The sequence below is a fragment of the Haliotis asinina genome, chromosome 10, assembly GCF_037392515.1.
Source record: "Haliotis asinina isolate JCU_RB_2024 chromosome 10, JCU_Hal_asi_v2, whole genome shotgun sequence".
In the NCBI taxonomy this organism is placed as follows: Eukaryota; Metazoa; Mollusca; class Gastropoda; order Lepetellida; family Haliotidae; genus Haliotis; species Haliotis asinina.
In genome coordinates, this window is record NC_090289.1 from 53,907,173 (window position 1) to 53,919,795 (window position 12,623).

Below are 12,623 nucleotides of genomic sequence, written 5' to 3' on the forward strand. Positions count from 1 at the left end.
ATACATTAACGCAACGGGATTAAGCAACACTGTGAAAAAGTATGTAACAACTGCTCTCTGGAAATATTGCTTATTGTTCGTATTTCCCGTTCATGCATTCTTCACCACACTCCGCATTAATGCACACTTTCTTACGGTAACAAACCCTTTTTGTTCTGGGATGTTTTGTCCTTTCCCAAAAATAAATTCCCCGTACAGATGCATACTGAACAATGCGTCAACGACAACCATTGGCCTATCATACATTTATATTACAGTGTGTAAGGAAATATTGTTTCACTTTTTTCAATGATTATTATTTCACTGAATGTAGACGATAATATCAATATATATCAATGTATATATTTGCACTTCAATATTTTCATTAAAACATGGGTAGGTATATCCATGGATGTAAATCACGACTGTTTGAATGCGTGAGTCTGTGTGATATGTTTCATCAGGGTGACGGGGGATATATGTTGTTTGCCGTGATCGGTTCCACTTCTGTTTTGCACAACATGTTATGGGCGCTGGCAGACAGCTTTAGACATGAGTCCTCCACCGTCGAGGACTTTCATCTTAACGAGGGTCGCGACTTGAAATCCAAGTCGTCTTACGATCTCGCTTAGATCAGTTTGTGCAAGCTGGCTAGTTGCGTGGTTATCGCAACGTTATTTGTAGGGGCCTAATATTTGTCTGTGCATGTGCGTCCTGTACTGGTTGTCCACATGGGGTTTTTATCAGGCGAACAACTGATTTCAGTATTGTTTGTACACGTGATGGTCCCGGACATAAAAGGAGACTGTGCTTGTCGTAAGAGGCGACTAATGGGATCGGGTGGTCAGGCTCGCTGGCTTGGTTGACACCTGTCATCGGTTCCCAATTGCCCAGATCGATGCTCATGTTATTGACCACTGGATTGTCTGGTCAAGACTCGATTATTTACAGACCGCCGCCATATAACTGGAATATTGCTAAGTGCAGCGTAAAACTAAACTCACTCACTAACTCACTCACTCACCCTATTGTTTGTGACAGATGACACCTATGGGACTGGATACGCTGTCTTGGTGCTGTTACTATTTGAACGTTACTTACAAACGTAAGCTCATAATAAGTCAAAATCGAAAAATACAATGTTTTTAATATCAACTGGACTATGTCCATTCCCTTCTTGATGAAAGACTTGATGAATGTACAAATACTTACAATAATATTCCCTGAAATTCTCCAAAATAATCCATTCGACACATTCCAAGGATACCTACAAAAACTGTGGTTATTGGCCCTAAACGTATACTTTTGAAGTGACCAAGGCGATACAATGTTCGGATAAGTTCATGGGAAGACATAAAGTTTATGAAATATGCCGGAAAATATGCCGAAATATTAGTTTATCTAATATGCAGGAAAGAGCCGCCTGCCTTCAGTGAGATGATGTAACTCTGCTATGCAACTGTAGCTAACTTTTATTTCCCTTCCCTATTCCCATTGTTGATGACAGCATGGCATTTCAACTCGGAATGCTATAAATAGAACTCGCAATCATGACCTCAAACAGGAAGTAGAGTCAGGTCACACAGGTGAAATCGACACCCTGTAATTACTATATATCATCGGGTGCAAGGAAACATGCTATTTGCGAAGTGTCATGTATGATGAAAAATTACTTTCCGTAGGTGTTAAAATCACATTAATTCATGAAAACGTAACACTAACACAACATTACTTTACAGTGTACATAAACGATATCAGTGAAATGGATACAAAAAAGGCCTCAGTGACGACAATCCGAGTTGTCTGAATTTCGTAGTTACTTCCTGGTTAGGCCGACACATAGTGTGAGAGAAGTATAAACAGTGGACGGAAATACGCAAAGCAAAGAAGTCTTCAGGTATAAGTGAATTATTTGATTCTCTTACAAACTGGACATATGATTACAGAATTCAGGATACCATGATGTAATATACTCTTTAAAAAATTAAGGGATATTCATTTTTTTTATTTACACTTAAAAATATGTAGGAGATTTATCAGAGTCAGTCAATGTTGATATGATGTTATTGAATGTTTTGAGAGTGCATCACCATTTGCTCTTCCTTACAATCATAGTTACTTGGAATGTAGTCGCTTCTGAAAGATAATTGGTGCATGGCATGTAATGTACATGTATACGATTTTCATTTCTCGACCTTCTTGAAAAACCGTCAAATCATGAATGGGACTCCATACACGTGTATGGGGCTACTGCGTTGTGCACGGGCATATCATGCGTTGTATTGAGGGGAGGTAATAGATGGAGATGGTGGTGCGTTCATAAGATGTATGTCCTTGAAACGTTTGTTAACGTTTACCCTTCCCATGCAAATTGGAAATTCATTATCCCCTACATTTTTTAAGAGTATATTTCTTACTTTCAGGTGTTGAGCTACCAGCCTACTGTAGACAGTTCAGCCGTGACCAAGGTGACGGGCTCAGCTGCTGACATGGCGTCCAACTCGAATGATGTGTCTATTCCTACCCCTTACATGTAAGTCCTCACAGACATTACTGATAGGGCTTCAGATCGATGGCAATGGAAACCAATCGTAATCGTTTATGAGAAACTGGAGTTCGAGCTAGAAGGCCCTATTTTGACCTTGTGCTGCGGCGGCCACATCTACGTCGGCGGATTGACTGGTACATCAAGGAATCTACCGACGCTGGATCAACTGTTGCAGGCTTTTTAAAGAGGATAGCGACAGAATTCCAAGACTGAATTTATAGACGTACTTAGACCCCACTAAGACGGTGCAATTTCGGGGCTTATGGAGGCCTCAGAACATACTGAAGACACCGTCACAAAACATTTGGAGACAACGCCCAACTGTGAGGGCGCCTTCAGTTATTGAACCTTTGTCAGCTACTCATGTAAACATTTGATATTGTGACGTTTGGTTGAAAAACTGTTCCAAAATTACATGGATTATCTCACTTTAGAGTTTCAATCTCTTTAGCTGATGTAATTCGTGAAAATACATCTATACGTTTCATTTTTCGGAGAGTATATTTCATACCTAAAAGCCAAATTTAACAGAATCACCTGCCTCCCACTCCATGTTTTTCCTTGCTGTAGGAACGTATCGCTAGATGCACTCCAAGCGTCAACTCGACAGAAGCTGTCTGTATACCTCAACATTGAGAGGCTGATGAATGAAGATGGCATTGAACCAGATTACAATGGACTTGCCGAGCAAATTGGCTTCTCCTTCCTGGAGATCCAGAACTTCGGCCGGCAGAGAGACCCAACAACGGAGCTGCTGAACAAGTGGTTAAGGAGACCAGACTTGTCCCCCACTGTTGGTCAACTCTTTCATTACCTCAGGGTGATGGGCCGTGAAGATGTGATGGCAGACTGCAAACGTAGCATCAGTGAGTTTCATTCAGGTTATGAATGTAGTTTCTATAAATAAACTTTGAAGATATTTGAAGGTTTTGCTTCAGAACAGGCAATCCAGTAAATGATTGAGTTTGGGGCTGTTATATTAAAGATACACAGAAACGAACCCAAAGACGCCATGGATTTCTGATTATCTCTTGTCCAAACAAAATTAGGCTAATGGGTTATAAGCAAACATGTTGACAGTAGTCGTGCAGAACATATCTGTAAAGTTTACACTGTTCTTTTAGTGAATTATGCTATTACAGTCATGCTTATCATGGCGAGACTGCTGATGGTGATTCTTTACATTGATATTTGTTTATCATGTATATTGTGATGCTACCGTAAGATGAAACCGACATACTGTGCTACATGTTTTATCATAACCCTCAAGGAATATGTCAGTTTAAAGGAGTGTTGGTCAACCAAGATACAGTGTATTAGTTTTCACGACCACACAAAGCAACATCAGAGAAATATTTTGCATTCAGCTGACATGCGTGATACATTATTTGCTGTACAATTTACCAAGTTTTGTGGATGCTCACAATGAAAACAAAAAACTTCACTTGTTTCATCTTCTGTCGAATACAATGTATAATTATGTGATTCGTCATTCTTTGACTCCTAGCATGTAAGGACAGATGAGTATTTTCTTGTATGTACTTGTCTAAACACACCATATCTAATCAAAAAGGACATCGTTAGTTGATTCGGGCTCAACTGTAACCTATCTTGCTATACATTGCATTGAGAATTGTTCGATACAGAATCCCCTCTGACTGTTTCAGTTCTGGACATCGAACACTATGTCTCGCAGGTAGAACGTCGCCAGAATGATGTCGAAGCTCTCCAACATCATACTACATCTTCTGAGTTCACAATCTTCATACCACATCTTCTGATTTCACAGATCTTCACATCACATCTTCTGATTTCGCAGATATTTAGACCTTTGACTAGATACAGCGTCATGACTAGTGCAGGATGGTAGGAAGCTCTTTTGTCTGCAATACCCATATCAAGGTAGTATTGATGATATTGACAGTCAGTATATTGGTCCAGTAGCTATCGTTGCAAATAGACCCGTGATGGTTCGGGGTAGAATAGGTAATGTACTTCAGGGTTTACCGTTTTTCTCTTACCACTTCCACATAATGTCTGCCTGTGGGCTCTTGGTTTATAGTATATGTTAGGTATCCAGTCTTCCCAAATTGCTTTCACAGATCTAAAACGAGGTGTGGAGGTTGCAGTATGTAGTTTTTGTGGCCAACATGTCGGACCGGATGGATAGTTGTCTATTGACAGATCAGCTTGCCAGGATTTGACTGTTAAACCTCCCATTGAAATATATAGGTGCGTTGTGACAATATCATGTTTTGGCCTCTACGAACCACTATCCTTCTCAGTCAAGGTTAGATGGCAAATGACCAATGAGGTCGCCCCTGGATAACTTGTTGATCACTATCCTTCTCAGTCAAGGTTAGATGGCAAATGACCAATGAGGTCGCCCCAGGATAAATTGTTGATACATTAAGGCTTAATATCCACGCTTGACATCCAGTGACAACATGGGAACGTGCTGATCCCATGTTTGTTTTGTTCATGAAAGTATTGTCTGCGATCGTATAATGACGCTTGAGTATCGTTGACCCGCACTCTCTCTTTCGTGGACTTATCAACGCTGGAACATGAGCAGAAAATGTTAATACAACAGCAGATCTGGATTCAATTACTGTATCTTATTCCACGTTGCAGTTCCGGAGAATGGTGATCATTATGTCTCTCCGTTTCTTGAAGTGTTAGATTTATGCTCAGTTTTGAATATCCACATCTTGAGATGTCAGAGGGACGCAAATACTGGAGACTTTACGTTTCTAGGTACAGTGCTAGCGTTATTGACTACATTCTAGCCTCGTCATCTCTGTTTGACATTGTTAGTGACTTTGGAAAAAGTCTCGCTCTGAATCCCCACACCTCCCACTTACATCAAAATTACGTGCGCTTCATAAACACCCGTGTACATTTGATAGACAAGACGATAGTAACCAAATCATTCAGTTTTGTTTGGGATATCCACAAACTACAATCATTTAGAAATAATCTCCTGATTCCAACCAGGAGCTGCTTGGCACATCTGTTGATTCAGCAATGATTGATATTGATAAGAGCGTACACTACTTAACAGCTGCTTTATGTCGACCTGCTTCAAGTATAAAAGTAAACAAAGAGGGAAAAAATAAAACTCCAGGAAGGGACATACTTGTGTACATGGTTTGATGCCGAGAGTGATGTTTTGAAAAAAGAAAGGTGCATATCTCTAGACAATTTCAGAAAAAAGTAAAACCACTGAAAGTGTTCGCGAGTATCATAACGCAAGAAACATTCTAATGCTACTTGCAGACAAACAAAACAACAGGACTATTTAGAAGGTAGACAACAACGCTTAGTGAATAGTGTTCATGATCCCAAACAATTCTGATCAGAACTTGAAAGTTTAAGTAGTCAACTTGAAACAAATAACATTGATATTAAAGACTGGCACGGTTATTTCAAAGATCTATTCTCCTGACGAGAATGGGACCTTAACAGACTTCGAATGAGGTGGAAGCCGGAGTACATCTCAAACAGACCCAGACATGTTGTTTACCAGTGAGACTCTAGATTCACCTATATGCAGAGACGTAATAAACCACCTCAGATGTAATAAAGCCCCGGGAATAGACAATATCTAAAAATTCAACAGATATCCTGTTGCCATATCTTAGATAAATAGTCAATGTGATTTTAGAAAATGGAAAATTTCCGGGAACACGGTCGGTCTCTTGGGATTATTGTTCCCATATATAAACAAGGCAACACAGAGGATACGAACAATTATCACTCTTCTAAGCATATTCGCTAAACTATGTACATATATTATAAACAAGAGATTAGCTTTCTTGACAGATACTCCGCGTAAAATTAGTGAAGAGCAAACCAGATTCAGATGAATATTCTACAATCGGCCATAATTACAGGCGATGGTACAAACATACTTAAACACTAAGGAAGGTAAATGTTTTGTATTCTTTGTTGACTTTGCCAAGGCATTCGACTCAGCAGAGAGAAACAACCTATGGGACGTATTAAAATCGCATGGTTTCAGCAAGAAAATGTACAACTTACTACACTACGTCTGCTTTGTTCTCAGGTGTAGTATAATCAACCGAAATATTGGTTATACAACGGGGCTACTTTCTTCTGTTCAGACCTGTGAAGGTCCGGGATAGAATAGGCCTTCAGCAAACCATGCTTGCCATAAAAGACGACTAACGGGATCGGGTGATCAGGTTCGCTGCCATGGTTAACACGTGTCATCGGTTCCCAAATGCACATATCGATGCTCACACCACAATATTGCTGATTGAGGCGTAAAAGTAAACTCACTCACTCTTCTAACTCTTCTTACTTCTTAAAGAGACACGGACTTGCAAAAGATCAAAATCGAGAATTACAATTTTGCAACCTTGACATTGACCGTAAATTCAGACCCAGCGTCACCTGTGGCCGTCGTGGACGTCGCTCTCACGGAGCCTTCATAAGCCGTTTTCTTCCACTGCTCACAATGTTGTTCACCATCTCATCTCAACACGTTTGTACTCCCTGATTGTGAAAACTAATGTCTTGAATAGTCGTGTTGCACATGCTGCCCCCAGTGAATGATTTCAGTAGAAAGCTGATACGTATAATACATCAATATTTAAATTCAACAATATTTAAAATAATAATTTCACTGAAACATCTTAATTGAAAACAGGACTTTCACATTTAAGTCTTGCATATGCAGACCATAGTTCTTAGACTTCCCTCGCCTTCAAAGCCGGATTCTTGACACAGCTTTCTGACAACTTTAGCCAAGGTGTGCTAACCCACAGGCGCCACAGAGTACCAAACATCTGATGGTGGCTTCTAAGGCAGAAGGTAGATTGATGATGGAGCGTGACTTGCATACAATTTGAAAAAGGGAAACAACACATCTGTCTGGATTATTTCAAACCTTCTTTGTTGCATTTGCATGGTTCTTTTCATGTACTGCAAATACTCGCCTGTTGAATTGTAGTTTTTCCATGATGAGATTTCTATGCTCGTCCAAGTAAGTACAACATAGTATCCAGCAGAGGTTGAGGGGCATTCTTCTTTTTCCAAACAGATTATGTCCACCTTCCTTTGCATCAAGCCTAAACCTGTACTAGCCCCCGACTTCATTTCATTGTCAAGTGTGTTTCGAACTTCTTTGAATATGTCATCCTCCTGAAAGCTCCCTCCCATCAGGATATTTCTTAGCTTCGCAAATAAATCTACAAAGACAAAAGTCCATCTTCATGCAAGTCCTCAAGTTTAATACCAGTCACGCCCAGTCTCTGTTCCTCGAAAGCTCCATAAATTATTGTCTTGTTTCGTGCCTCTCTCCACTCTTGAAAAGATCTGCATGTCCATCTCATACTCTTATCTGTATTTTGTGTATGCTTTTCTGTCAAAGGTCGATTTTGTACATGAAAATATTAAAGATTAAAGATTTGCGCTTATATTGTTGGGGCGGGATGTCATTGCTTTTGAACATATCCTGCAGGGTGGTCCCTTACACAGTATACATGACTCTCTATAATACCCGCCACCACCCCACTAGCCATAATGTATGAACGGTCCCCATTGTAGTACGGATACATTTCGGGGTAAAATATTACTAGCATATTTGACTACGTATATGGACATCTTTCGGGCTTGCGTGCAATCTTTATAATCATATTGTCATCCTCACAGTTGGTACAAGCGATAAGATCGTCGCCATCTGATGGAAAGTCATGGTTGTCGATAACTTGTGACGAAGATATGAGTTCATCGTCATCAAGAATATCTAACAGAGAATCGAAAGATACGTCTTCTGATCCTCTGTTTCACCTAATGCAAATGTTTGTATATGTTATTGGTTGTTTATTTTGGGCTTTTTGTAGATACCCTCAGAAAGAAATTGGTATGGCCCAGATCCTCCACCACGTATCCATCTGTGATTTTACAAAACGAGACCTAATGGACTGGTTCTGGCATCGGTTGGCCATAGCAATTAAAGCTCCCCTCAACTTTGAAGAGCTGCAGATCAACGACAAGATTTCACTGGAGGACATCACCCTCAGTCTGGACCAAGAGCAATATCGCAACAGTGGCAGCAGTAGTAGCAGCAGCAGCAGCTTTAGTCAACCACCTATCATCCATTCGTCTCCCTCCTTGTCCCCCAGACCTGCCGTTGCAGCAGCCAACCCCTTGCATCTGGTGGTCCAATGAAAGTAGGGTCTTTGGTGCAGAGTGGCTCTTCGTCGTACCCATCTACACATACAAGTCCTGTTCTTCCACGATGCAGACATCGACAGAACTCCCCCCCCCCCCCCCCCCCAACCTCATGTTTTGTCACTTATCAGGCTCTCTCTAAACTGCCAAGCTGTCGTCGCCTGTAGTTGGTTCGGTTTATATAGTGTGGGCTTTATTACCTGTCTGTGTTCAGCTGCCTTGGTCAGGCGGTTTTCATTGTGTCTGCAGTGTCATGAAAGACTGTCTTCTGCTTAGATCGTGAATTTTAACAACTCAACCACGAAAAGTGTCCTACTAGACCTTATCTGGCTATTTTGTGTGCTGTACATGTCTCTTCTGTCTGTTAGGTATCTTCGTCTACCCATATGTTGTCCACTTCTACCTAGGGTTTTACAGTGGGGTTGTATTTTGTCCTATTCCGTCAGTCGTTTGTCATTGTATTCAGATTCAGAATTAGTGAGAATTGCACATTTTCATACAACATATGCTATTAACCCCCTGGATGCCGAGTTTTTTTTCAGGCGCACATTTTTATAAAGTTTGAAAAGTGAACGTTGTGCGAGATTTGCGATCGCGTGGCCCAGGTTTTGCGTACGGCTATGAAATTGCACAGACATGTAGAATATTTGATTTCCTATCCGTTGGTATAAATATAATTGCGGCTACCTCAGGGGTTTGAGAAATAGACACTGCTAAAAGTTGTTCAAAATTTTTGTGTGTGTTCAAAAACAGTAAATTTCTCAGTTTTTTATCGTGCACCAATAAAAGCACTCTGCTACGATTTTTTTAATTTGGCATCTTTACGGAAAGTGTGAGCGAAGAAAATACAGCTTGACATCTGAACGACATGAGTGTATATGAAATGGATGTATGTGCCAATGCATAACGTCATACTCACAAAATCAAAAATGACCCGCAATAAATGTCAAAAATCGATTTTCTACTATGACGTCAAACGTCGACAGAGAGGTCATGCACGTATAAAGATAAGGGGGCATAACTCAGCTATGGTTTACATTAGGTCAATGTAACTCCGATCACATGGAGAGAATTTGCTGTGGATATGGACAGTATATTTTCGTGATGTTTTGTTCACAGTGAACCAAACTATTCCAATACAAATTTCCCCAGTGTGAGAGGATACCTTTTGGTAGTTTCACAATTTGTAAGAAAAGATGCAAGTGTACTACATCAAAAATCAGGCAATAGCGATTTGGATGTCCCTATCCGATACATATTTTAGTTCTTAGATTCCCATATTCTCCTGTTTGTGTAGATGTATTTTTATTAATTTTCCATCATTATTAACGGAGTAACAGCCACATTTTCAAACGTAATGAAATAACTGAAAATAATGCGACATTTTAGTTGACGTCACAGCATGTTTTGTGCATTTTGTGACGTCGGAAAAAGACTACTCTGGTTGCTGATTAGTATATATCTAACCTAATTTCCATTCAATGTGTAAAAGATATCGGCTTCTGTGTCAGAATTCAACACTTTTTAGCCAAAATATAAAATGAATGGTTTTATCACTGAAATAGTGTCCTGAATATATCAACAATTACACGGTTTTACTACATATCTTATTGTGAGCAACACGCGCACCTGCCTAGCATCAATTTAGCTTAAATGAAAATTTCACGACACCTGAATATTCATCGAGTATTCATTTAGGAAAAAGACTTTTCTTCTCATGATTATGAAATCAATTCCCTTCATAAGTATGCAATGAAAGGTACAAAGAGATCGCTTTTTCAGTAAAGAAGTACTAGAAAATGGACGTAATGCTTGTCGAAATTAAGACTTGACCTGATGTATATATTTTTAACAATTTCCGTATAAATATTGTTTGAGTTAGACATTCTGCCATCAGATATATTTTAATCGCATTTGAATTGACTTTATTATCGAAAAACAATGATAATGAATCATGAAACGTTCTTGACAAAGTAGCACCTGGTCAATTAATATTCATAATAGTTTTGTCTATAAAAACGACACAAACCAATACAATGAACAAGACAATTCCTTTAAACAGTAGTATGTGTGCCCCTACATTTGATAAAATGTACAAATCATTTTCATTAATATTATCCGTTTTACTTCTAAGTTGGAATTAAATCGCTGTTTATTAACCTGTTCATATGTAACTGCAATATTTGTCCCAACGTATTGAATATTGCACATCACGTGAACTAAAGCACATGTTGCAGTAATGGCTACGTGTGATCTTCCAACACTTGTGTAGGGGCTTAAAATGTGGTGTAATACACTTACTGAGTCAATTTCCCATGTAGATATTATTCAAACAATCAAAATCTTTCAAAGAATAAAAACGCATACCTAATATCCACACATGATATGGTGTTGAACATGGATATATGTAGATACTGAAATCAGTTTCATGAAAAAATATCTGAACGATGCGCAAAATATACATCACAATACTATAAGTGCAATCGGAATGGTATGGGCATTGTGTTTACTCTTGTTCAACCGACCTTCACCTCAAAGAAATTGCCTAATATGTGCAACAATGTTGACGTATGACATCACTACCGATGACCGATTTCTCTCAAAATGGCGGCTTCGCTGAGAAGGGTACACGGGATTTTGCGACGACTTTTTGCTTGATTCAGGGATCTTTTGTATATAAATGTGAGATGCAAGTAATCAGAATTATTCTGACTATTTGTGTATTCTGATATGTTCTTATCGTTTACATTGTAAATGACGGAACAAGCCAGAAATGCCGATAAGTACCGTTGTCGTTCTACGTGATTTTGCGTCAGTCATGGCGTCACGCTGCACTGAAAGTTTGACAGTTTCTTATGAATTACCAAATTATTTCATTGTATCTATTTTCAATTTGCTATTTTTTGCCACGATACTCTTCCCCTGAATATTCTAAGCGTATTGAGCCATTGTAAGCAATGATTAGAGGGCTGGATGTTGGGAAATTTCCGAAAATGCTACGCAGTGTAAAATTGGAATTTTTCTTTGTTTACATTTCAGTCAAGCGCTGTCTTTCGAGCACAGCGTTCGTTTTCATACTAAATATATTTCGTTTCGTTTTGTCTAGACAGTTGGTATTGGTGACAAAGACCATTTGTAATTTGATTCTAAGATATATGGGGAATTCAATGATGCATTTGTCGCAGCTAACTATGAAGTATACATTATGTTATAGGCGTCTCAATACCGGCCTTCTCGAAACGTGATTTTGTAAACACTATCCAATATGGCGGAAAGCGCACTTCGGCGTTCGTGTAAGTGTATTTTCGAAAACATCCCAACCGATTCTGGGTACATCGGTGACGTTTCAGAATTATCATTCCTGGTTACATGAAAACTTGATATCAGTGATCATTAATATACTATTTTTGAAATTCATTACTCCCAGTAATTATCCAATTTTCACATTTCAAAACATACTGCAAATAACGCTGTTAATCTCGATTTTGTACAGTTTGAAAAATGGCGACATTTACGATGAAGCCTATTTTGAAAGGCGATTTTCAGCACTTTAGCTTGGTCTGAGATGATAGTGGATGGTATCAATAAACTGGGAATTTTCCGCAGAATTCAAAACTGTGTAGTATTTATATATGCGTGGTATATTTAGAATTTTATTGGACTTCCAAGTGAGGTATGTAGAGGAAGGACATATATGTCCCTGTGGCATCCAGGGGGTTAAAGGGGGTGGGATGTGTTATTCCACTGTGGGTGGGGTGGGGGTGGGTTATTCCAATGAGGGTGGGTGGGAGTGGGTCATTCTATTGGGGATGGGGTGGGCATACCACGTCCAATGACTATGCATATGAAAAAAGAAATTATATGTATCCATATAGATGAGACATTTTCAAAGGAA

General features: G+C 39.3%; 2 protein-coding genes across 2 annotated transcripts in view; one reads left to right on the forward strand and one right to left on the reverse strand.

Moving 5' to 3' along the window:
- Nucleotides 1-12,623, reverse strand: part of LOC137298514 (zygotic DNA replication licensing factor mcm6-like) — a 385,641-nt gene that overhangs the window by 46,074 nt on the left and 326,944 nt on the right. The gene's annotated exons all lie outside the window — the stretch shown is intronic.
- On the forward strand, nt 1,823-5,663 carry LOC137297672 (myeloid differentiation primary response protein MyD88-like). The gene is made up of 4 exons (XM_067829585.1): nt 1,823-1,876; nt 2,403-2,512; nt 3,098-3,393; nt 4,195-5,663. Exons 2-4 carry the CDS (start codon nt 2,469-2,471, stop codon nt 4,395-4,397), a joined length of 543 nt encoding a protein of 180 aa, XP_067685686.1. The 5' UTR covers nt 1,823-1,876; nt 2,403-2,468; the 3' UTR covers nt 4,398-5,663.

Bases quoted from the DNA above. Each gene is read 5' to 3' on its own strand.
- LOC137297672 (XM_067829585.1), top strand. From the start codon at position 2,469: ATGGCGTCCAACTCGAATGATGTGTCTATTCCTACCCCTTACAT. The intron at 2,513-3,097 runs GTAAGTCCTCAC...TCCTTGCTGTAG, and splicing joins TCTATTCCTACCCCTTACAT to GAACGTATCGCTAGATGCAC. The intron at 3,394-4,194 runs GTGAGTTTCATT...TGACTGTTTCAG, and splicing joins AGACTGCAAACGTAGCATCA to TTCTGGACATCGAACACTAT.